General features: G+C 29.9%; 4 protein-coding genes across 7 annotated transcripts in view; 2 read left to right on the forward strand and 2 right to left on the reverse strand.

Annotated features, from left to right (window-relative positions):
* Window positions 1-8,284, forward strand: part of LOC126745520 (tyrosine-protein phosphatase non-receptor type 23) — a 44,894-nt gene extending 36,610 nt beyond the window's left edge. The window contains exon 21 of the mRNA XM_050453394.1: window positions 7,958-8,284. Within this exon, the coding sequence (XP_050309351.1) occupies window positions 7,958-8,088 (131 nt within the window). The 3' untranslated portion in view covers window positions 8,089-8,284. The remainder of the gene's footprint in view (window positions 1-7,957) is intronic.
* An 8-nt stretch (window positions 8,285-8,292) lies between these two features.
* Window positions 8,293-22,076, reverse strand: LOC126745970 (sodium channel protein Nach-like). The gene is made up of 10 exons (XM_050454026.1): window positions 21,778-22,076; window positions 21,472-21,678; window positions 13,552-13,699; window positions 13,335-13,495; window positions 13,164-13,284; window positions 12,805-13,021; window positions 8,989-9,063; window positions 8,770-8,923; window positions 8,612-8,718; window positions 8,293-8,459 (listed from the first exon to the last, which is right to left on the reverse strand). The coding sequence occupies exons 1-10, from the start codon at window positions 21,891-21,893 to the stop codon at window positions 8,293-8,295; spliced, it is 1,473 nt and encodes a 490-aa protein (XP_050309983.1). The 5' UTR covers window positions 21,894-22,076.
* Window positions 18,047-19,783, forward strand: LOC126745523 (uncharacterized). Its single transcript, XM_050453401.1, has 2 exons — window positions 18,047-18,151; window positions 18,512-19,783. Exons 1-2 carry the CDS (start codon window positions 18,126-18,128, stop codon window positions 18,903-18,905), a joined length of 420 nt encoding a protein of 139 aa, XP_050309358.1. The 5' UTR covers window positions 18,047-18,125; the 3' UTR covers window positions 18,906-19,783.
* A 138-nt stretch (window positions 22,077-22,214) lies between the features above and the next one.
* Window positions 22,215-23,162, reverse strand: part of LOC126745521 (probable multidrug resistance-associated protein lethal(2)03659) — a 59,721-nt gene continuing 58,773 nt past the window's right edge. For all 4 annotated transcript variants that reach the window (XM_050453399.1, XM_050453396.1, XM_050453397.1 and 1 more), the window contains exon 18: window positions 22,215-22,704. In XM_050453399.1, coding sequence (XP_050309356.1) covers window positions 22,666-22,704 — 39 coding nt within the window. In that variant the 3' untranslated portion in view covers window positions 22,215-22,665. The remainder of the gene's footprint in view (window positions 22,705-23,162) is intronic.

Below are 23,162 nucleotides of genomic sequence, written 5' to 3' on the forward strand. Positions count from 1 at the left end.
AACTAAACACTATAAATAAAAATAATAAACCAAACATAAGTAGAACCCTAAATAAACCTTACGAATCAACTTTAACTACAGAATACTAATAAAAGTAGTACAAAAGCTAGGAGAAAAATTAACGTATTTACATTTTCATAATAATATATATATATACAGCGCGATACAATTAAACGCATAGAAACCTTTCATATATTGAAATTATTTATAAAACATAATTTAAATAACAAAATTTAATAACGTCGCTATTTTGTTTAAATATTTACACAGTAAAAATGATGCATATGTATCTTTAAGGTATACGATTGTTTTTATTTACACGCTTAACCAATAACACAATCATGATAAAATTTTAAATATGGTTGCCATAAATAAAACATTTATGTTGTATAAAGTTACCCTCTTTTAAAGATATCAATTTGTCTCACCTTTTACGTGGAAGCTATTCCTTTTCACCTTATTTGTGAATATAAATCTATTAATGATAAAACTAAGTTTTTAAATAATAGTTTAATTACATTATTCTACAAACATGCGTCACGTTAATCTTAAATGTTACAAAAAAGGAAACACACCTTGGATTACTGAAGACAAATCAATAATTGCAAATTTTTGACCATTAGTCGTCGAGATATTGGTGTACCAACAAGAGGCAAATTATTTTCTTACTTACAGGCACTCCTTGAATAAAAATTCCATTTTCTTTACTTTTACTGAATGGATTTTAGTCGTTTCTTCAAAAAAAATTTAAATACTCTTTAGAGTAATCAATTTAATTAATAACAAATAAATAGATGCATAATTTGGACTACTAGAACTTGAGATATTGGCGTACCAACAAGAGACTAATTATTTTCTTTCTTACAGGCACTCCTGAAATAAAAATTCCATTTTCTTTACTTTTACTAAATGGATTTTAGTCGTTTCTTCAGAAAAAATTAAAATACTCTTTAGAGTAATCAATTTAATTAATAACAAATAAATAGATGCAAAATTTTAACTACTAGAACTTGAGATATTGAGACGCCACTAAAAAGCACCCGATTCCCGACTGTCCCATTCGGATATTTAAATATTATGTGAATGGCGGGCAACCAACAAAAGAGCAATGTTTGCTGCTAGAAGCAACAGTTTCTGGCAATAAGAATAATTAATGTAAATAATAATTAATGGAATAATAATTTAATTAAAATAAAAAATAGCGTTTCTGGAATAATAATAATTATTGATTCTTTAAATAAATTAAATATAAATAAAGGATGCAAACAAGAAAATTAAATTATTAATTTTATACATAATACCCTAATGTAAGTATCAAAAAAATGCAGTTTGGTTGAGCAATCCAATGGAATGAAAATTTAATTTTTTTTTTTGAATAAATATTTTTAAAAATTTCTTTGGGCGGACATGGATTTAATTGATTTTAGATATTATTTAAAATTACTATAGTTTATTTTTGAGAAAGTGTTATTTGAAATATTTATTTTTCTACTACCTTATAAGAAAATATTTAATTTTATTTCCCTGCATAATTGAATTTTTTTATTTCACTATATCTTGCTTATTATTTTTTATAAAATTAATTTTTTACATTAAATTGTGCTTATTAATAAGAATGAAAGTAGAAAATGAAGTACTGTAGGAGCGGCGTCATTTCCTCACTATGGATGCTTTTGCTAGATCAAACTTCACCCACTTAAGGAAATTATGCACTTTGCTCCCTTTCGTTATACAAATAACTATTATTTTTTTAAGTTCTCTCTATAATATGTGGACATATCAAAAGGAAAAGCCCAACTTAAACAATAGGGTATTGTATATTTAGAAAAAATAAATAAATGGAAAACAAAATTTATAAAATATTGTAGTATTGTACTTTAATTTTAATCTTAAATATATAAATTTTATTAATCTTTTTGAAATAAGTACCTATTTTTTTAAATAACTTTTATACCTAGGTAGAGAGGTAATTTTGGTAAGTGAAAACACAATGGATTTAATTAGTTATACTGTTATATAAATGTATCATATATTAAAAGTTTTATTTTATAAATGCTGCAAAGACATGTATAATGTATATGACTGATTTGAAAAGAAACTTAATTATTTTATGCCAAAATACTAATTTACAATTCGCAGTTTCGATTAATACTCATAAGAAGAAACTGCAAGAAACTTATGAGATAGGTAATGTTTTTTAAAATATTTGCCTAAAACTTACATAAAAAATTATAATACACATATACATACATATATACTTAAACCTATAAAAATATACCTACTATTATATAAAAAAAATACTGATAAATAGAAAAAAATATACAATTAATTATTTTTATTTACTGCTCCTTCTTCTTTGATGGAAAATAAACTTGTTTGTCCATTTATCGTTTACTTGTATTTGTCTTATTTATCTGTTCCATCATTGATGTCAGTTGTCTCATGCACCTAGACATTTAAAGGTATATGTTAATATATCTTATATAATTTTATAAAAAAATAAATTACTTATCATAAGTTTCATCATTTAAAGATCTTAAAAAGTTTGATACACTTTCAATTTCAATTTCTCTTGTTGATTGCTTGTTGTGAATCGTTGTACTGCTACTTGATGATTTTCAGTAATCTTCTCATTAACAAATGTTTCAATTTCTAGACTATGGCTAGCTTTAATATTATTGGAAGAACATTCCCCAAGGAGTTCACCTAAAACAGAATCGCTTCCCTTCCTTTGCTCACACACCATAATGAACAATTGAAATTGGTACAAATTACCTCTAAAATCGCTTCGATTGCAACAATATACTTTTTCAATCTTGTCTTCAATTTTCCTTGTGTGAACAAGTGCATAGTTTGTGCTTATTTTATGCTCTCTTAACCATTCCTCAAATCTTTCTTCGCTGGAAAAATGGAAAGTTGAGGACTCTATTTTGATATCATGACTTACCTGTAAATGAGCTTCAAGTCTTTGATAAGTCTCACAAGAATACTTAGTCTCTATGCATCAGGGACAAGAAATGTATGACTTTGGGTTATCTGGGAGCTGCTGCTTATGAATAACTTTAATATGTTTGTTCATAGCTGAAATGGAAGAAAACATTTTACTGCATAAGTGGCACATATTTTTGTTGATAGTTTGGTCCTAATTCTGATGGTTTTGAGTAGGGCCGTCCATCTTTACAGCTAAAATCGGTGAATTGGAATTAATACAGCTTTTCAGGTATTATTTTAAAACACTATAAGCAACAACATGGTCAATATTTCACAAAGAAACAAGTTCAGTATAATCGCAATAATTAATCAAATTAGTTGGAGCTTTTTTACAAAAGTAAACAATCAACAAACGCAAAAAAAGCGGGAACATTCGTGTCGTTATTCTTGTCATTCACGTCAAACGACCGAATTTTTCTTCGAACATACACGATCACCGGCGGGAATCGGGTGCTTTTTAGTGGCGTCTGAGATATTGGCCTACCAACAAGACACTAATTAATTTCTTTCTTACAAGCACTCCTGGAATAAAAATTCAATTTTCTTTACTTCTACTGAATGGAATGTAGTGGTTTCTTTAGAAAAAATTAAAATACTCTTCAGAGTAATCAATTTAATTATTAACAAATAAATAGATGCAAAATTTTGACTTGACTTGTGAGGGTTGATTTTTGCTTAAACTATTTAATATATTAATATAATTCTTTAAAAACAAAGTTTCTTAACTATTTAATCAAACAATTAAAAATTATCGAACTGTATATTACTATTTAATTCACAGCCATCCTGTATAAATAATATTCGTTTGAAAAGAATCCTAGTCTGGCATTATTTGTATGCGTTCTTCGTTTTTTATTGGAGGAGTCGAAAGCTAGAACAATTTTATTAATTCTGTTGCTCACCCACTGCTGAATTCTGAAGTGTAAAAAAAAAGATATATAAAAGCCACAAAAATTCCACCATTGTGTAAGTAAAAGATAAACCTATTTTTTTGTAATAATTTTATTAATATTAAGCCAAAAATATTAAAAATAAGTTCTTTATTCATCTTGAAGTTTGATATTAACTGTACATTTTATTGACACTAAAGAATAATTTTATTACATAATAGCTTACTTCTAAAATTTTATTACAACAACTTAAATAATTAAATAAGTACTCTAAATTTAAATTAAATATTTATTCTTAAATTTATGACAAAAGTTACATGGGTACTGGGGTATTTTAGGGTTGAAGGATAGGGTGAAAAGAAAGACCCAAAGCAGTTCTATTCTTCCTCGTTGGTCTCCAGTTTCCAGATTGAATAAAAGTTAGTTTGGTATGATGAAGCTCCAGATATGTCCAGTTGTTTGATGGTGTCCTCGATTCCTTGGGTCTGTCGTGGTGTTCCAGATAAGTCGTTTTTTTTGTAAATTTGGTGCAGCCTAAATGCTGAAAACAAATTGATTAATATATATTTTTTTTGTAATTTAAATTAAGGCTAAATTGAAAACTTACCTATTTTTACTTACCGTGTCAAAAGTGTAATTTTTGTAAGTATTTATTTTATTTAAAAGTAGTGCTTAAAATATTACTTATCGACACAAAAGGTGTGATAATACAGTTTTTTATTTTTTTATATCGGCAGAAATGTAAACCAAATTGTGATCACAATAAGGTGGGTTTATCTTCGTTGTATTTTTTTATAAGCTTTATTAAGTGATACCATGGTATAATAGCTCGTTCTTTTGTAGTGTCGATATTTTCATAACCTTACGGTTCGTCCCCTAATTAAAGTTATATAATTAACAACCTAAATTTAAATTACATTTACCTGTCATTTGAAAAAAGATTTTAAAGCTTTTGTTTGACCCTAATTTCCAGAGGCAGAGCTTTTACATGACTTAAAATTCGTAGATATTTGGATCTTTATGCAGTAGTTTTTGTAGTAAGTATTGTGTGGCCCTTTACTTAAATTCTATAGGAGTGTTTTAAGGGTAATTTGGTCACTGGCGCCCCTGAGCTTTATTTTATTTACTTCCTTTGTTTTAAAGAACTTGCACGACCACTCTCCGCGAGATCTCCGGCTAGCCCAGCACTCTTTTCTTGTCGACCCTTTTATATTGCATTTTATGATGACCTATGGTTAAATATATGGGTGGCAACTAGAACTTGAGATATTGGTCTACTAATAAGAGACAAATTGTTTTACAGGCACTCCTGGAATAAAAATTCCATTTTCTTTACTTTTACTGAATGGATTTTAGTCGTTTTTTCAGAAAAAATTACAATAATCTTCAGATTAATCAATTTAATTAATAACAAATAAATAGATGCATAATGTGGACTACTAGAACTTGAGATATTGGCGTACCAACAAGAGACTAATTATTTTCTTTCTTACAGGCACTCCTTCAATAAAAATACCATTTTCTTTACTTTTACTCAATGGATTTTAGTCGTTTTTTCAGAAAATATTAAAATACTCTTCAGAGTAAACAATTTAGTTAATAACAATTAAATAGATGCAAAATTTTGACTACTAGAACTTGAGATATTGGCCTACCAACAAGAGGCAAATTATTTTCTTTCTTACAGGCACTCCTTGAATAAAAATTAAATTTTCTTTACTTTTTCTGAATGGATTTTAGTCGTTTCTTTAGAAAAAATTAAAATACTCTTTAGAGTAATCAATTTAATTAATGATAAATGAATAGATGTAAAATTTTGACTACTAGAACTGGAGATATTGGCCTACCAACAAGACACTAATTAATTTCTTTCTTACAAGCACTCCTTGAATAAAAATTCAATTTTCTATACTTCTACTGAATGGATTTTAGTCGTTTTTTCAGAAAAAATTAAAATACTCTTTAGAGTAATCAATTTAATTAATACCAAATGAATAAGGTTTCCAAGTTTCTTAGGAACTCGATGTTACTATATGAGGGTGGTTTATATACAACACTTAATTTTAAGTCAGACTCGCCGATATTTACGCAGATCCAGTTTGTAGTCTTTTCTGTACTAAACCTATTTACTTCCTGGCACTTTATAGTTTTTTTATATACAGTGATGTTCCGCCAACTCTGCCGTCTCTGCATGAGTGTATAGCCGTGTAATTGTCTATGTCATACAAGAACACCTCGTCCTTATTTAGCCATGTCTCAGATAGTGCTAGAACATCACATGAATTTGCTAGTAAGAAACACTTCACATCATCAACTTTGTTACGAATACTCTGAATATTCATATAAGAAACACTCAATTGTTTAAGAGGCCTAATTAGTTTTCCAGCGCAATTTCCGAATCGACTGGTATCACTTTTGATCTATCTTCTTTCCTTAGAAAAATAGTTCCATCACTCATCCACAGGTACTTATAATCATGATCTTTTTTAAATGCTCTAGCCATTGTAAATAGTTTAACATTTTGTTTTGTTAGGTCATGATTTAAATAAATCTTATTGTTTTCAGTATAGCCTAGGTCCGTTGTATTTAATTCGTATCTTTTTTTTGATTTAAAGATTTGCTCTTTTACTCCTTTATATTCAAAACACACTTTGATTGGGCTGTTTTTTGATGGCTCTTTGCCTAAACGATATACTGTGAGACCATTATTTCCTATTGGTACATCTAATGTTTCTCCTATTTTCTTAATTATGTTGCATATTCTCATTCTCCTTAAAGGGAACTCCCTCTATAATAATGTTGTTGTTTAACTCGTTTTGTTCAGCTGTTTTTTAATACTTGTTAATTCAGCTTGCATTATTTCATTTAGCTTTATCTGCTCCTGGTACTTAGCAAACCAATTATTATATTTTTGATCCATCTCATCAAGTTTTGCCATTACGTTCGCTAGTGTGTAGTTTTTTTGTTGTGATATAAGTTTTTTCTGTTTATTTTTTTCTTACATGGCTCGCAGAACCAAGGTTGTTTAGATTTGCCTACTTGAATGTAGGCTTTTTGTGAAAGTGATGTACATATCCTATGTTTCCAAATATAACACTTCTCGCACAATAATCCTTCATCATCATCAGACACTTTTTTTATTGCATACATCGCACTTCTCTGACGCCACTGCTGAGCCTGGCACTTGGTTTTGCATCAATTGCTGCGATTATAACCTTCACACCGCTTGGTACAATCTGTTTAATGATTTTATCACTATTTTTTAAAGCACACACGTTTGCCTTTACTTGCACTGATAAATAATTACTTGAATTTTAGTACTATGATGCTTTTAACTATTATTTTGAGACTAAAACTACTAATTTGTTGATATAAATTACGAGTTCAAAACAACAGGTGTTACGCTGTTGTCGAACCAATAACCATTAACCACTAATTCCTTGATCCCCATTTAAGTTATTCATGGTTATATCAGGATCAATATAACCGAGTATCTCACCTAATATGGTAAAAACATCATCAAAATTTATAGTCTCAAAATATCGAAAACTAAAGCAAAATCCTTAATTAAAAAATGAAACAGTTGTTTATATTATTAATATTTGACAAGAATTTTTCTTCAAAATTGTTTTGATACATGAAACGAAGTATATCCAAGTAAAACATTAACTGCCATAATAAATCAATTCTCATTAGTAAATAAGTGCACATGTACCACGATATGGAAATGTAATAGTAATAACAAAACACATCAGTAATGACATCTCCACGCTAGTGGTATCATTGAAAAACCGATAGGAAGTAAAAATATTAAGTATATTTAATATATTGCTGATTAACATTAAAACTTAAAGAAGCATACACCAAATGATAAATCTTTAAATCCCAAGTTACTATATAAAAAGAAGAACCTCAATAAAAACTGTAATAGAGTAATCCCATCCTATTGTACAATATTTAAAAATAGCTGGCTAAATTTTATGAACATTTTGACCCATCCAATAAATATGATACTTATTTTTGTCGATTGTTGTATGTTTGTCTCTATAAATTCTTATAATTTAATATTTATTTAGATGCACTGAAGAAGAAGCTTAGCGAAGTCGTACCCAAGGAGGAATCGAAATCAGGTCCCATCCAAGACATGCAGGAGAACATCATCGATCCCTTAAGTGCTCTGGACCCGTTTTGGGCCAGCAAAAAGTAGTTTTGCCCGTATCATAATAAATTAATAGACCTGTAAAGTATTGTATAAACATACATTTTAAAACCGCACTGTTATATCTTGTTATTTAGTTAGTTTAGCGTATTTTACCTTTTTAATCTGAAAGTTAGTAGCCACTTAACTAACGTTTATATTACGTAATAAAGGTTTGAATAAATAAATACATATTTGCATTGGATGTATGTATTAATTGGTTTTAGTTTCTGCAAACTTGAATACGTCGTTTTGAGTGGTTTTTTTGGATTTTTTCATATTGCCTCGTGTAAAACATCCAATAACGAGAAAGTAGATTATTTCTACGGCGGAAATAAAGCTGAATCCAGTGAACAAGCCAAGAATCCCTCCATAGTATCCTAGAAATAACAATTTTTAATAATTATATAGATTTTATTTTACCATTGCATTAAGGTAGTATACTAAATTTCTTTTTACTCTTAGTATTGTATAAAGTGAATATACCCATACTGGGAATTCTTCCTTTTATAAATACTACAATATAATTTACCTAATAATGTATGCCAAGTATAGACAGCATCCCTCCGATGCCTCGTACCCAAGAGATCATTAAAAAAAACTCTGATAATTGTGTGATTTTCCACGTTAACCCCTGAACTAAAAAATAAATTATAATTTAAATAAACTCAAGTTAATTGAACAATTTACGATATCAAGAACTGGTTGGTTGAAAACGAATTGTAAAGTGCGCCCTTAGAAGCTTCCGGGGTATACGTCACACTCTCACAACTTGATAAACATCGACACTTTCCATTGAACTCTCTGTTTCTTTGGGTGGAGTAAGTTTCGTTGAACATCAGATCTGAAGAATTTAAAAGAGGGGTATTCTAATTAAAAAAATTAATAATTAATGCAAGCAAAACTTACTTAAGTACAAACTCTCCTTTTCAAAAATGCACTGTATATCCTTAAGTGAGCAGATCCTCGTCTTGTTTTTTAGATCTGTAAAAGAATTGGAATGGTTTATGTGTGCAACAGGGACAGAAAACGATAAACTGAGTATTATAAAATTGTAAATTCCCGTGTTTTTACTGAGTTTTCTAATAAAGATAATATCTGTTATAGTAAATAAAATTCAATAATTGTAGCCATAATACACAGAGGTGCAATTTACTATGTAACGTACTATTTTGCCAGGTAAAAATGCCTTACCCTGTTTGTACTTGATTTAATTTAATACTAAATTCCAATGTATTATTATACTTATTTAATCATAAATAAACAGCAAAATAATGTAAGGTCAAATTTACCAGACAATTCACTATTTTATTTAACATTTCTATCAATTTCTGATTGGCTATCAGTTCCATCTACATTAATAAGAAAGCTGAAAATTAAGAGTAGCTAGATCAGGTTAGTGGCAGGGCCAATGCCGGAGCAACGATTGTCTTTTTTGTTCTGTATACGGATTTTCTTCAATAAGTATATAGGACACTTATATAGCCCGTATATAGCCCTTAGTGCTGAAAATTCAAGGTGGTTTGAGGATTTTAATGTTGAGAGGTGAGTGTGCAGACTCACTCGATTTGTGGGAGAAAATTTACATAATAATTTACGGGTTTTCAGCCTAATTGTTTGGACAAAATTGCGAAAATTTCCAGTCAAAGAAGCATGAAATTTTTCATTTTTGGAAAAACCTCTGGATAGTTTTTTCTTATTATTTCGAAAACTGTCGGAAATATGGACAATTTGCTTTCAGCATTGGAGTCCCAATTAAAAATAGAATAATTAATAAACAATAACATTTAGTGGTAAAATTAAAAATAAAGAAGTTATGGAGGATTTTTGAAAAATTTTTCAATGAAAAATAAATAAAAAATTATTTTGAGAAAAAATGTTTTTTTTTTGGTAATTAATAAACCGCTTAAAAAGCTTCAAAAAAGACTTATAAAAGATTTTTAAAAAATATACCAGAAAAAAGTTATACCCAATTTTCCTAAAAAAAGTCTTCCTCAAAAACTTCAAAGGGATACCTATGGGAAAATGTTCATAATTTTGGTTCTTATTTTTTTTTTGGAAAACTATTTACTGTAGAAGAAAATTGTTTAAACAAAAGTTATTTGGAATGTTAATGCGCATCAAATGCTACAGAAAAATAATTTTTAAGTGCAATGGTTTTCCAGAAAATTAGGAAAAACCTCTTAGAAGTTTTTCCTTATTTTCTCGAAAACTATTGGGAATATGGAAAATTTTCTTTTAGTATTAGAATCCGATTAAAAAATAGAATAAATCATATAGAATAACATTAAGTCGTAAATTCCAAAATAAAGAAGTTATGGAGGATTTTTGAAAAAGTGGAAAATTTATCAATGGAAAATGAAAATATTTTTTTTTTGAAAAACCAATTTTTTTTTTGGAAATTAATAAATCGCCCAAAAAGCTTCAGAAAAGTTTAATAAAACTTTTTTGAAAAATATACCAGAGAAACGTTAGACCCTAATCTTCCCAAAAAAGGTCTTTCGAGAAAATTCAAAGGGGTACCTATGGGAAAATGTTTATAATTTTGGTTTTTATTTTTTTTCTGGAAAACTATTGGTTGGAGAAAAAAATTGTTTAAACAAAAGTTGTTAAGAGTGTCAGTGCGCATCAGATGCAGCAGAAAAATAATTTTTAAGTGCAATGGTTTTCCAGAAAATTAGGAAAAACCTCTTAGAAGTTTTTCCTTATTTTCTCGAAAACTATTGGGAATATGGACAATTTTCTTTTAGTATTAGAATCCGATTAAAAAATAGAATAAATCATATAAAATAACATTAAGTCGTAAATTCCAAAATAAAGAAGTTATGGAGGATTTTTGAAAAAGTGGAAAATTTATCAATGGAAAATGAAAATATTTTTTTTTTGAAAAACCAATTTTTTTTTTGGAAATCGTTCAAAAAGCTTCAGAAAAGTTTAATAAAACTTTTTTGAAAAATATACCAGAGAAACGTTAGACTCTAATTTTCCCAAAAAAGGTCTTCCGAGAAAATTCAAAGGGGTACCTATGGGAAAATGTTTATAATTTTGGTTTTTTTTTTTTCTGGAAAACTATTGGTTGGAGAAAAAAATTGTTTAAACAAAAGTTGTTAAGAGTGTCAGTGCGCATCAGATGCAGCAGAAAAATAATTTTTAAGTCCAACAGTTTTCCAAAAAAGTGGGAAAAACCTCTTGGGAGTTTTTCCCCATTTTCTCGAAAAATATAGGAAATATGACAATTTTTCTTTTAGCATTAGAATCCAATTAAAAAACAAAATAAATCATATAGAATAAGATTAAGTCGCAAATTCCAAAATAAAGAAGTTATGGAGGATTTTTGAAAAACTGGAAAATTTATCAATGGAAAATGAAAATAATTTTTTTTTGAAAAAACATTTTTTTTTTTGGAAATGAATAAATCGCCCAAAAAGCCTTAAAAAAGTCTTATAATACTTTTTTGAAAAATTTACCACAGTAACGTTATACCCCAATTTTCCCAAAAAAGTTTTGATCAAAAAATCCAAAGGGTACCCATGGAAAAATGTTCATAATTTTCGTTTTTATATTTTTTCTGAAAAACTATTGGTTGGAGAAAAAAATTGTTTAAACAAAAGTTGTTTGGAATGTCAGTGCGCATCAAATGCAACAGAAAAATAATTTTTAAGTGCAATAGTTTTCCAGAAAATCAGGAAAAACCTCGTAGGAGTTTTTCCTTATTTTCTCGAAAACTATTGGGAATATGAAAAATTTTCTTTTAGCATTAGAATCCGATTAAAAAATAGTACAAATCATAAAGAATAACATTTAACCGTAAATCGAAAAATAAAAGAGTTATGGAAGACTTGTGAAAAATTGTAAAAATTTTTCAGCAAAAAATTTGAAATTTTTTTTTTTAGAAAAATTAACTTTTTTTTAATAAATTGCTAAATCGCCCAAAAAGCCTTAAAAAAGTCTTATAAAACTTTTTTGAAAAATTTACCACAGTAACGTTATACCCCAATTTTCCCAAAAAAGTCTTGATCAAAAAATCCAAAGGGGTACCCATGAAAAAATGTTCATAATTTTCGTTTCTATTTTTTTTTCTGGAAAACTATTGGTTGGAGAAAAAAATTGTTTAAACAAAAGTTGTTTGGAATGTAAGTGCGCATCAAATGCAACAGAAAAATAATTTTCAAGTTTCACAGTTTTCCAGAAAATTAGGAAAAACCTTTTAGAAGTTTTTCTTTATTTTCTCGAAAACTATTGGAAATATGAAAAATTTTCTTTTAGCATTAGAATCCGAATCAAACATAGAATAAATCATAAAGAATAATATTTAACCGTAGATCAAAAAATAAAAGAGTTATGGAAGATTTTTGAAAATTTTGAAAAAAAAGTGGTTAAGTTATTCATTAAATGGTAATTGGATCTAAAGAGAGAAAATGAACTCGATTCTCTAATTTAGGACGTCACTAGGAGAGATTCGTCTACATTTAAATAACAAACAATGGATTTTATAAGAAATAGGGAATGCCATTTAATTAGGATAGTAATCGGAAATCATTGACATAATTTAAAAATCATGAATTATTCGGCACATTTTTTCAACAATTAATTTTTTCATAACCACGATACGAATATTGCACCTCTAATACTTTCTAAAGCTAGCAAAAATACAACACGTATTACCTTTATTATAAATATAAAACGGTATACATCCGCAATATTTCACGATCAAAATCATCTTACACTCGTTCAAACAGTTATGAAATGTGTAACTTTCAAACATTTCCAAAGTGCGCTCTTTAGGAAAAAGGCACTTCCGGTCACTAGCGGACATGCCCTTTATATTATCAGTGGCAGTAATAATTTCCGGATTTAGTCCTATGAAGTTATTCGTGCTTATTTCGCATAAAGTATTACGTACCGACCAGTCTGGGATGTCATAAGGATAGTGAATTAAGACCTACAAAATATATAGTTCATTTAAAACTTATTGAGAGAATATTCAGTATACTTATCTGAAGAATACGAAATTAGACACTTTTTTGCAATAATATTTAAATATATATGATAAAGAATCAAAGCTTACGTACGTAGTTTCTTACCCTGTATCCAATTGAAGGAATATGCGTGGCAAAATAATCATTTGGGTCATTATCAATGAGCACTTCCAAGCCACTTTGAAAACCACAAGATGACGTCCTACTCGGATATCTAAATGCTGTCCTAAAAATTACAAACGATAACCGAAAAACCAAATTAATTACTCACAATACTTTTTACGGGACATATTCCTTAAGCCGAAGTAGTTGAAGGCACAACAATAGCCAATGGGGGTCTTAATTTTCTCAAACATATCCTCGCATTTCTTACGTTCTCCTTTCCAGAAGCATTTTTTGATTAGTTTATGGCATGAAGGGGAAATCGCTTCAAACACCTGCAATTATATCGTAAATAAACAACCATTTAGAGTTAAATTTGTTAAAGGTGTACCTCTTCCTCAGTTTTACCTCTGGACCTCAAAACTTGATTCAGTCTATCATATTCACTTCGAGGGATGTTTTGATTGTTATAATTTACCAGATGATATAATAATTTAAAGCTTTGCGCTAAAGATTCTATGCTGGATGAGTTTTCGTTCCTAAAAACAATTAAAGGTTTCAAATCTGTAAGTCAGGAGGTAGTGGACTTGATTTGACTCATATTTGGCAACTATAAGTTAAGCAGAATACATCAAACTTTAAATTCTCGTGACTCGTTAAACTTGTTCTGCTGAATACAATGAGGAAAAACTATTTTAGAGTTAAGACTATAAAGACCAACGGTAGAAGTTTCAAAATGATTAGGATGCTATTAACACTAATAAGCCATAATATTTAACTTGATTAAGGTGAAGAATTTTCAAACAAAAACGATCTTTACAAACGTGTTCACTACTTAGTGAAAATTGTTCCGATTTTGCTCTAGTTGCGACTAGAAGATACATACGATAGAATGCTATTTCAATTATATTAAAAAAAAAAATTGCTCAAATAATTATTAAAGCGTTATTATTCAAAGCGATTAGGAACGTGAATTTTCAAACAAAAAGGCGTCTTTACAAAAGTATTGACTGCTCAGTGAAAATTAGTCCGATTTTCCTCTAGTTTCCGCTGGTATGTAGAGAACATTCTGATCTCATACTAGCAGCCCATACACGGGCGGATTATCCTAATAGTTCAGATACGTAGAGATTTGGTTCGACAGATCCGGATCGGACGGACCTTGTCCGCTAATTAATATACCATGCATGCGTTCCGGATCTTCGAGCGTAATTCGAGGTATCAAATTCGTCAGTTAGTGGAGTAAAATCACACATTTCAGACAGATTCGATTTGGCGCGTGGTATTTTAGGTGAGCTAAGAGATCTGGTCGTGGTAGCGGCAGAAAAGTGTCAAATGTTTTTGCAAAGCAAGAAACGAAGGGCTATAGCTTGTGCCGGCATCATAGTGGTTTCCGAATATCTACGCAAAAAGAGAGTGAGAAGAAAGTGGACCAAGAATTGGTTATCGCGACGAAACGATTTTAGTCATATGTCACTTTTGAGAGAGCTTCGAGCTGCTGATAAAAATGATTTTTGCAATTATTTACGAATGGACGAAAATACGTTTAACCTTAAGGTTTAATAAAAGGTAATTTAACAGTAATGCGACAAGCAATTACATGCCGAAGAACGACTAATTGCCACTCTTCGACTTCTGGCCACTGGAAGATCGTACGAAGACTTGAAATTTTCTACATGCATTGCAGCTCAAACTTTAGGGCAGCTCATACCAAAGACCTGTAAAGTTATATATAATGTATTGAAAGAAAAATATATGAAGGTAAGAAAGCAACTTTAATTTGGAAATATTGCGAAAAGAATACTAACTACATTATTTAAAGTAAATCAAAAAGGTACATTTTTGCCAACAATAAAACTGTTCAAAGATTATACAATCTTGTCGCATTGACATAAAAATCACTTAAATCTGTAGAATTGCTTCCAGCAGAAGATGTAGATCTTGAATAATCAGGAGGAATGGCAGCAGACATCTCCGTGACAACTGTTGTTCTTGTTAACTCATTGAACAAGCCTTTTGTAATTATTTGACTAATTAATGACTCCGATAAATATGCTTGTTCTGATGACATCTTCAGTTTCGCCCCTAAATTCATCAACCTCCTCTTTTTGCGATAAAGTGGTGGAACAGACATTCATGAATTTCTTTAATTCTGTAGCATTGTCGTTAACCTTTCTTTTTTGCGATGAAAGTCTACTAGAAGATGTAGTTGGTGTCTTAAAAACCTACAAATGTATTCTTGTTAGTGCATTTAATACAAATATATTGGAACATTATGGTAAACATTTTTAAAATCAGAGATAGTCAAGATAATTGACTGAGGCGAATGTCAATTTTTAGATAGAAATTGCATAAGGTTTCAAAAATCGTTGGCAGAAGATAAATTGTGGTCGAGCACTCGATGGAAAACATATTCGTATTGAACGTCCGGCTTTATCAGGGGCTCAATATTATAATTACAAAATTTTTTATAGCATTGTGCTGATGGCATTGGTTAATGCTAACTACGAATTCGTATACGTTGATGTAGAGAAGCAAGGAAGATTATCTGATGGTGGAGTTATATTGTCAACAAAGTTTCACGACATGTTAGTGAAGGACGAACTACAATTCCCAAACAGCGATGAAAACGACGAGAAATTAAATGTTGTCATAGTTGAAGATGAAGCTTTTGCTCTACATGAACACATTTTAAAGCCATTTTCTCAAAGAAATTTGACGAATGAAAGACGTATTTATAATTACCGTATTTCCAGATGTGGAAATGTTTGATGGCATCTCGATTTAGAATTCTACACACAAAAATATGTATTGATCCCCAAAAACCAATATTTGTTACTTTAGCAATCTGTATGCTACATAATTTTTTAAGAAAAACCAGTCATTCTTACATAACTTCATCATTAGTGGATGCTGAAGATCTCAATAATCACGAAATTATTGAAGGAGACTGGAGAAGAGCTAAGCATAATAGCCTTGTTCCACTTCAGCCAAATCGACAAAATGTATTTGGGATATTTTAATGGACTCGGAGAAGTGGAGTGGCAGCATGATATGATTCTCCAAGGAAGAGCTTAAATATTTTTTGAATTGTTCACATGACTTTATATTTCTTGTCTCTTGCTTTCTGATTCACCGTTTATATTTTCTCGCACTTGCACTTTTAAAGATTCGTCAACACCAAGATTTTCTTCTTCATTATCATTTGAATTTGTAGTGGGCAATCCAATGTTTGAAATGCTATCTAGTGGAGTGTCTTGGTCTATGGTAAATAAGAGCAAATCGTAGTACCTATAAAAAATTAAAAAAAATCAGATTATTTTGTTTAACAGCAGAAGAGACCTAAAATACTTACCAAAGTGTCGGTACGTACACATCTTCGCTATATACTTTTACTTTATTTACCTCTTTTGAAAATCGAAATGCAGCTCGGATGTTTTGTTTTTTTTGTCACAAAGCCACGATCTACGTTTGGAAAGTAAGCCTGGCAATAACGTACTAGCTCATCATAAGCACGATTTTTCAGATTTTTGTTGCTATATTCTTTTGCTTTTATATGCCATAAGCATGTATAGAAGTATGACTTCTATACATTTAATAAATGTATATTATTATTATTCGTGCGTACTCACTAACGACGAGATGTAGCTGGGGAATTAGAACCTGCAGATTTGATTTGTACGAAATTATTATCGCGCCGTATCTGGCTCTTCATTAACCATTAACGCACCGATATCTTTACGAATTTGGTGTGAACCACGTGTCAGATATGACAGATAATCCGCCCGTGTATGGGCCGCTATTAGTTTCTCCTGGAAGAAGAGACACAATTATTATTAAAAAAAAATTATTTGATTAAATAATTATTAATCAACATTATTCAAACCGACCAGGATTATGAGTTTTCAAACAAAACCCATCTTCACAAAAAGTGTTCACGAAAAATAAGGAAAAATAGCATGAAATATGCCTGGAAGAATATAAAAATGACTCTAAATGCCTAAAAAACTATTTTTTTACTACCTGGAAGAAATTAAAAAAATAGATCGACATCCCTGAAGAAAAATCACTTCAAGTACTTGAAACAAACGAAAAATGGCGGTAAGAAATTAAAAAACAAACACCAAATGCCTGGAAAATGCAATTTTAATTACGGAGAAAAAAGGACAACCGGGTTCAAATACGTGAAAGCGAATAAAGAACCTAATCAAATGATTGGAACAAGGAAGGAGTGAGTTCAAATAGCTGCAATGTGAAAAATTAAGCTAAAAATTACTTCTTATACCTAAAAAGGATCAAAAATATGATCAAATTTTTCCAGTTGAAAACCAAGAAAAATGCCAATCACTTCAATTTTATTCTTGAATAGACCATCATCGTAAAAAAAAAGAAAAATTACGAAACTTTCGATATTTTTTGAAAAAATTCCCTATTTTGAATACAGGGTTTTTAGAAACTTCCTTTAATTAATTAGAAACCTTTATTAGTTTTGACAATTGCATACACTATCAATGGCAAAATCAAGCTTCTCATATACATTTTTCCTTATTTTTTAAATTAAAGACATTAGGTGAAGCCAGACTTAAAATACAACAGGTATATCAAAAAAACAGTGCCACCGTCCAGTTTACTGGATATAGCAGTTTGTTACTCACAGCCCGCGTCCAGTTAACTGGACATTTTACAATCGCGCTTTAATGTATACAGATTTGTTTTCGGGCTATGTGAATGGATTAGAATAATTGTCAATTGTATATGATTTACGTAAATATTTTACGATTTTACTTATCAAACTCATATTAGGCACAATATGGCAACATCGAGTACGAACGAAGTTATTTCGTGCGTGTCGCTGCCGGGCATGTTTTTAAACCTAGTTTGTTGTGGTTTTTTGAAGAAAGTGTTTATATTTTGGTTTTGGCGGGTTTTATACAAGTGTAACAGTTTTGTGTTTGGGTTTTTAATATGAATGTGAATGAAGGAACTCCCAGGTAAGGCGTGTTTATTTATGTTATCATTAGTACATTATTTCGTAATTCTTGTTGTCAAATTGAAGAGGTTTATAAGTGGTGTTGTTTATAACTCTCATTGTTTTTTATTGTCGTCGATACATTTTGGGGCAACTATCGGGATTCAATATTTTTGGCATTGCAGCATCGCGGTAGACGAAAAGATATTTTAAATGGGCTTAGGACAAATGTGCACAACTTTGTAATATTTTTTTTATTTATGGCGTGGTTTTTTTAGTAATGTTCTGTTTAGGTTCGTTTTATTAAAGGCGGGTTACCATCTAAAATGCGCTGTTGCCAAGTGTTTGTGATTTCGTAAAATTAAGTTAATTTTTTCTTTAGTTGCAGTGGTCTCCGAAAACGAAAAAGGGATGTTGATGATGAGAATAAAAGGCCGCTGACCAGTGCTGAATTGGAGGCGTGTTTAAATGACTCAGAGGAAAGTGATTTTGAGTTTTCCAGCGATGATGATAAGGACCGTTCGTTTAATCCGGATAGAGAAGAAAGTAGTTCAGAGTCTGAAGAAAATGTAGAATATAGTAGCCTAGATGATATATCAAGAAACGTGAGGACACCGGAAGTGCCAACCACTACAGAAGCAGAGAACATTGAAGAATCGTGGACGGATATTGAAGTAGATCCAACGGAGTTTCCTTTTGCTGGTGCAAAGAAAATTAGGATTAGTGATCTTCCGCTCAATCCAGATCCATTAGATTACTTTGGTCTTTTTTTTTGATGAAGATATTTTTAAAATAAAAAAACAGTCAATTTAATTTAACAGGACATGAAAAAATCCCGACAATCCATGAAGATAATTCCATCAACTTATCAACGGATTTCGGGACACATGGCTCCTTCGCCAAACTATCAGGAATTAAAACATTTATTTGGAAATCGGTCCAAATACCACGGAACAGCGAACACACAAGGACGGGGTTTGTTTGAAAATTCGTAGTCCTAATTAGGTTTAATAATAATGATTAATAATTACTTAATCAACTAATTTTTTTTATAATATTTGTGTTCTTTTAGAATGCTTTTCTCCAGGGTAAACTAAAATAAGATCGGAATGTTCTCTACCTATATATCAGTAGAAACTAGAGTCAAATCGGACAAATTTTTACTGAGCAGTCAGTACTTTTGTAGACACATTTTGTTTGAAAATTCATGGTCCTAATAAATTTGAATAATAACGGTTTAGTAAAGAAATAGTCTATACTTGCAATGGACTCATAGATTAAGGTAAAATGAATTTTACTTATTAGTTAAGCATCATTCAGTATTTATTATTTCCGACATGTTTCGGACATAGCGATGTCCATCATCAGGGGATAAAAAGTTTATAATAATAAATAAAGTGTTTTTTGACATAGACTCAAACCCTGGTCTGTATAACTTATATACCAATTTTAAACCCCTGATGATGGACACCCTTGTGTCCGAAACACGTCGGGAAATATATAAACTGAATGAAGTTTAATAAATAAGTGGAGGGAGACAGTAATTATTATTTAAGCAATTTTGTTTTTGATTATTAGAACTCTTTATTACAAGAAGGCTGTTTTTAATAAATAGCGTTGTAACGTATTTTTTTATTAATATTTTCGCATAGTGTCTTTTAGTGGAGACTAGAGTAAAATCGGACCAATTTCCACTGAGTAAAAACCGATTTTGTTTAAAAATTCGTGATCTCTATCAGATTGATTAATATTGTTCATTAACTATTTAATGAAATAATATAATATTACTAGAAATAGTATTCTAGTCCATCGTTTCTTTATAGAGTTTTCGTCTTCGTCTTCGATCTTACTATGACAACTATAGTAAGATCTTACCAATTTCCACTAAGTACTGAGCCATTTTTGCGTTTATGGGTTTGTTTGAAGATTCGTAATCTTAATCAATTTAAATAATACGTTTTATTCATTATTAAAAAAATTTATATATGAAGTAGTGGTCTATTGTAGTCTTTTTAACTGTTTTCTAAAAATCAGTGAAATTCAGAGTAAAATAGACCCAACAGTAACAATTTCTTAAAAAAAATTAGTCACAAAAAATAGTTACGTTTATTTGGTGACAATTAAGGAATTCTTTTAATCCAGTTTATGCTTTAATATAAATTTTCCCTTATAATATAAAACTGTTCGTCAAAATCAATCCACTACTGAGGAAGGTCTTGGGTGCAGACATATTCCAATAAGAAATAGTAAAATATTTGTCAAAATAGATCCAATACTTTACACGTATTATTGTGTTAAATATGTACCTGATTTGATGAGACTTATAAAATAGTTCTACTATATTAAGCATCTTAATATACTTTCGGGTGGTACCTTAGAGTGTTTTTTAGCCACCAGTGAAAACTAGAACAAAATCGGACCAAATTTCACTAAGCAATGAATTATTGTGTAAATACTGGGTTTGTTTGAAAACTCATGGTCCCAGTCGGTTTGAATACCATTGATCACATATTTATTACAATTAATAATTTTTTTTTTAATAATGGAAATAGTGCTCTAGTGTGTTCTCTTTCTTTCCCCTTTTTTTTTGGGGGAAACCAGAGTTAAATCGGAATATATTTCACTAAGCAGTGAATTGTTTTGTAAATACGGTTTTTGTTTGAAAATTCATGGTCCCAGTCGGTTTGAATAACATTGTTCAAATATTTATTATAATTAATAATTTTTTTTTAATAATGGAAACAGTATTCTAGTGTGTTCTATTTTATAATGTTTCTTTCCCCTTTTTTTTGGGGGAAACCAGAGAAAAATCGGACTGAATGAATTTCACAAAACAATAAACACTTGTGCAAAGACGGTTTTTGTTTGAAAATTCATAATCCTATTCAGTTTCAATAATAATTAATAATTATTAGAAATTAATTAGTGCTCTGGTTTTTTTTAGTCCTGTTGCAAACTAAACTGAGATCGCACCAGTTTTTACGGTACAGCCAGAGCACCTTCGCCAAAGTATCAGAAATCCCTATTGATTTGACTACATTTGAGTTTAATTATTCTAAGTGATTGCAATTAAAATTGAATGGGCTCTTTAAACGAGACGTAACCTTTCCTAAAGTCAAAACCAATTCAAGCATTCATAACATCAGATGTAAAGAGTTGAATTGTGTCAAGGTTTTTAATAGAATTCCTTTTATGGACCTATCCCACCTATTCCAGTAATTTCCTTCCTAATTTAGTTTAACCTCAAATAAACCCTAAACACCTTGATCTTTGATATCTATCCAGAAAGGTTTAGATCCAAAGCCACTCTACAAAACTGAATGTTACAAAACGACTACTTACAGCTTTTTAGCCATATCATATGCGGCCCTTTTCGATATTTTATTAAAACTGCACAAAGTAACGGCCGGGAATGGGTACTTGTAAATTTCAAACTGAGTGGATTCAGTTAAAGTGATTGTTGGACTGGACTCATAAGTCATCCAAGCTGTTGTGAGGAAGTAAATGGCGATTCCTAAGGAGGTGCCACATAGAATTAACCATATGAGTCTAAAATGGAAAATTACATTCGAATATGTTGTATAGTTGACTCGATCAAAAGCCTTAGAACAATCTCTATAAGTGCCTTCCTATATATTTAAATAATACCTTTCAAACTTGGATGTGTGCTGTAAGACAACGTATTTCCACCCGTGTAAGCTTGTTTCTTGGCAAAAGTGCACTATAGTCTTATTTAAAGTTTTAAATTTCAATCCACGAGCCATCTTAATAGACACTGAATATGGGGAGTTGTCAGTGAATACAAACACTATAATTGATGTTTTTCACATTAGGGGTGCTTAATTATTTATTAAAAAACCGAGAGTTGTTGATTGCAGCAAATATTTACCAGTATCGATTAAGGTTTTATGTTCAATTGAAGCAAAACAGCTCTTTATAGGACAGGGTGATAAATTATCAATAAAGCCACTGGCACTTTCACCAAGGTATCAGCAATATTTCTATAGCAAATATCTGCTTAATATTGACTGATTCTGCAGATAAAATGTAAGGTACTGCGTTAAGTAATAAAATAAAAAGGCCTATTAAAATAAAGAACCATATATTAAACATTTTTTAAATTAAAAAAAAAACAATACAACTTAGTATTACGTCTTCACTTGCTAATTACACGCTTTAAAAAATATAAAGTAACTGGGTATAAAATATCACATTAAAAGTGAATGCGCTAAAACTCTATATACAGGGTGATTCTAACAACATACAACTGAGACCACTAATAACAGAAAATACCCTGTAATAAAATAAATTATTCCTATTTTAACTTACTACGTACACCTATACATCATATTTATGTATACCTTCGTGTGGAAAATTATAATTATTTTAATGAAAATCGGGTTTTATTAAAATAACACATAAAAACATATAAATAAATAACAAAACATGGTACATCTCCTTAACTATTTACATTAGGAACTCTCTATTAGGAATATTTAATTAAATGAGGGTGGTACTGTGAAACAGGTTCTTGATTTAGGCTTTTTTGGACTCGTGATGCATTTCTTCAAATTTCTGGAAAATAAATTAAATAAATAATATTAAAAATTACTAATTATTTAAAAGTGTAATTTTTTTATTGTTTATTACAATTATATGTTTATATACAATTATAAATATCAAATTAATATAATACAGGATGTGTCAAGAACCATTTATTGGTACATACTTTTGCGGAAGTTATTAAATAGTTCTACTATAGTAAGTGTCTTTATATAATTTCTTTAAGATACCTTAGAGAGTTAGTTACCTTAGCTACCAATGAAAACTAGAGCAAAATCGGACCAATTCCACTGAGCAAGGAACACGTTTCTAAAGATAATTTTTGTTTAATAATTCGTCAATTTAAATGTGAATGAATAATAACTACTAATTATTTTTCAAACTTGAAAGTGTTTTTTCAAGCGGAAACTGGACTAACATCAAATCAATTTTTACTAAACAGTAAACACTTTTATAAAATGTATACAGTT

The sequence above is a fragment of the Anthonomus grandis genome, chromosome 16 (assembly GCF_022605725.1).
Source record: "Anthonomus grandis grandis chromosome 16, icAntGran1.3, whole genome shotgun sequence".
Classification (NCBI taxonomy): Eukaryota; Metazoa; Arthropoda; class Insecta; order Coleoptera; family Curculionidae; genus Anthonomus; species Anthonomus grandis.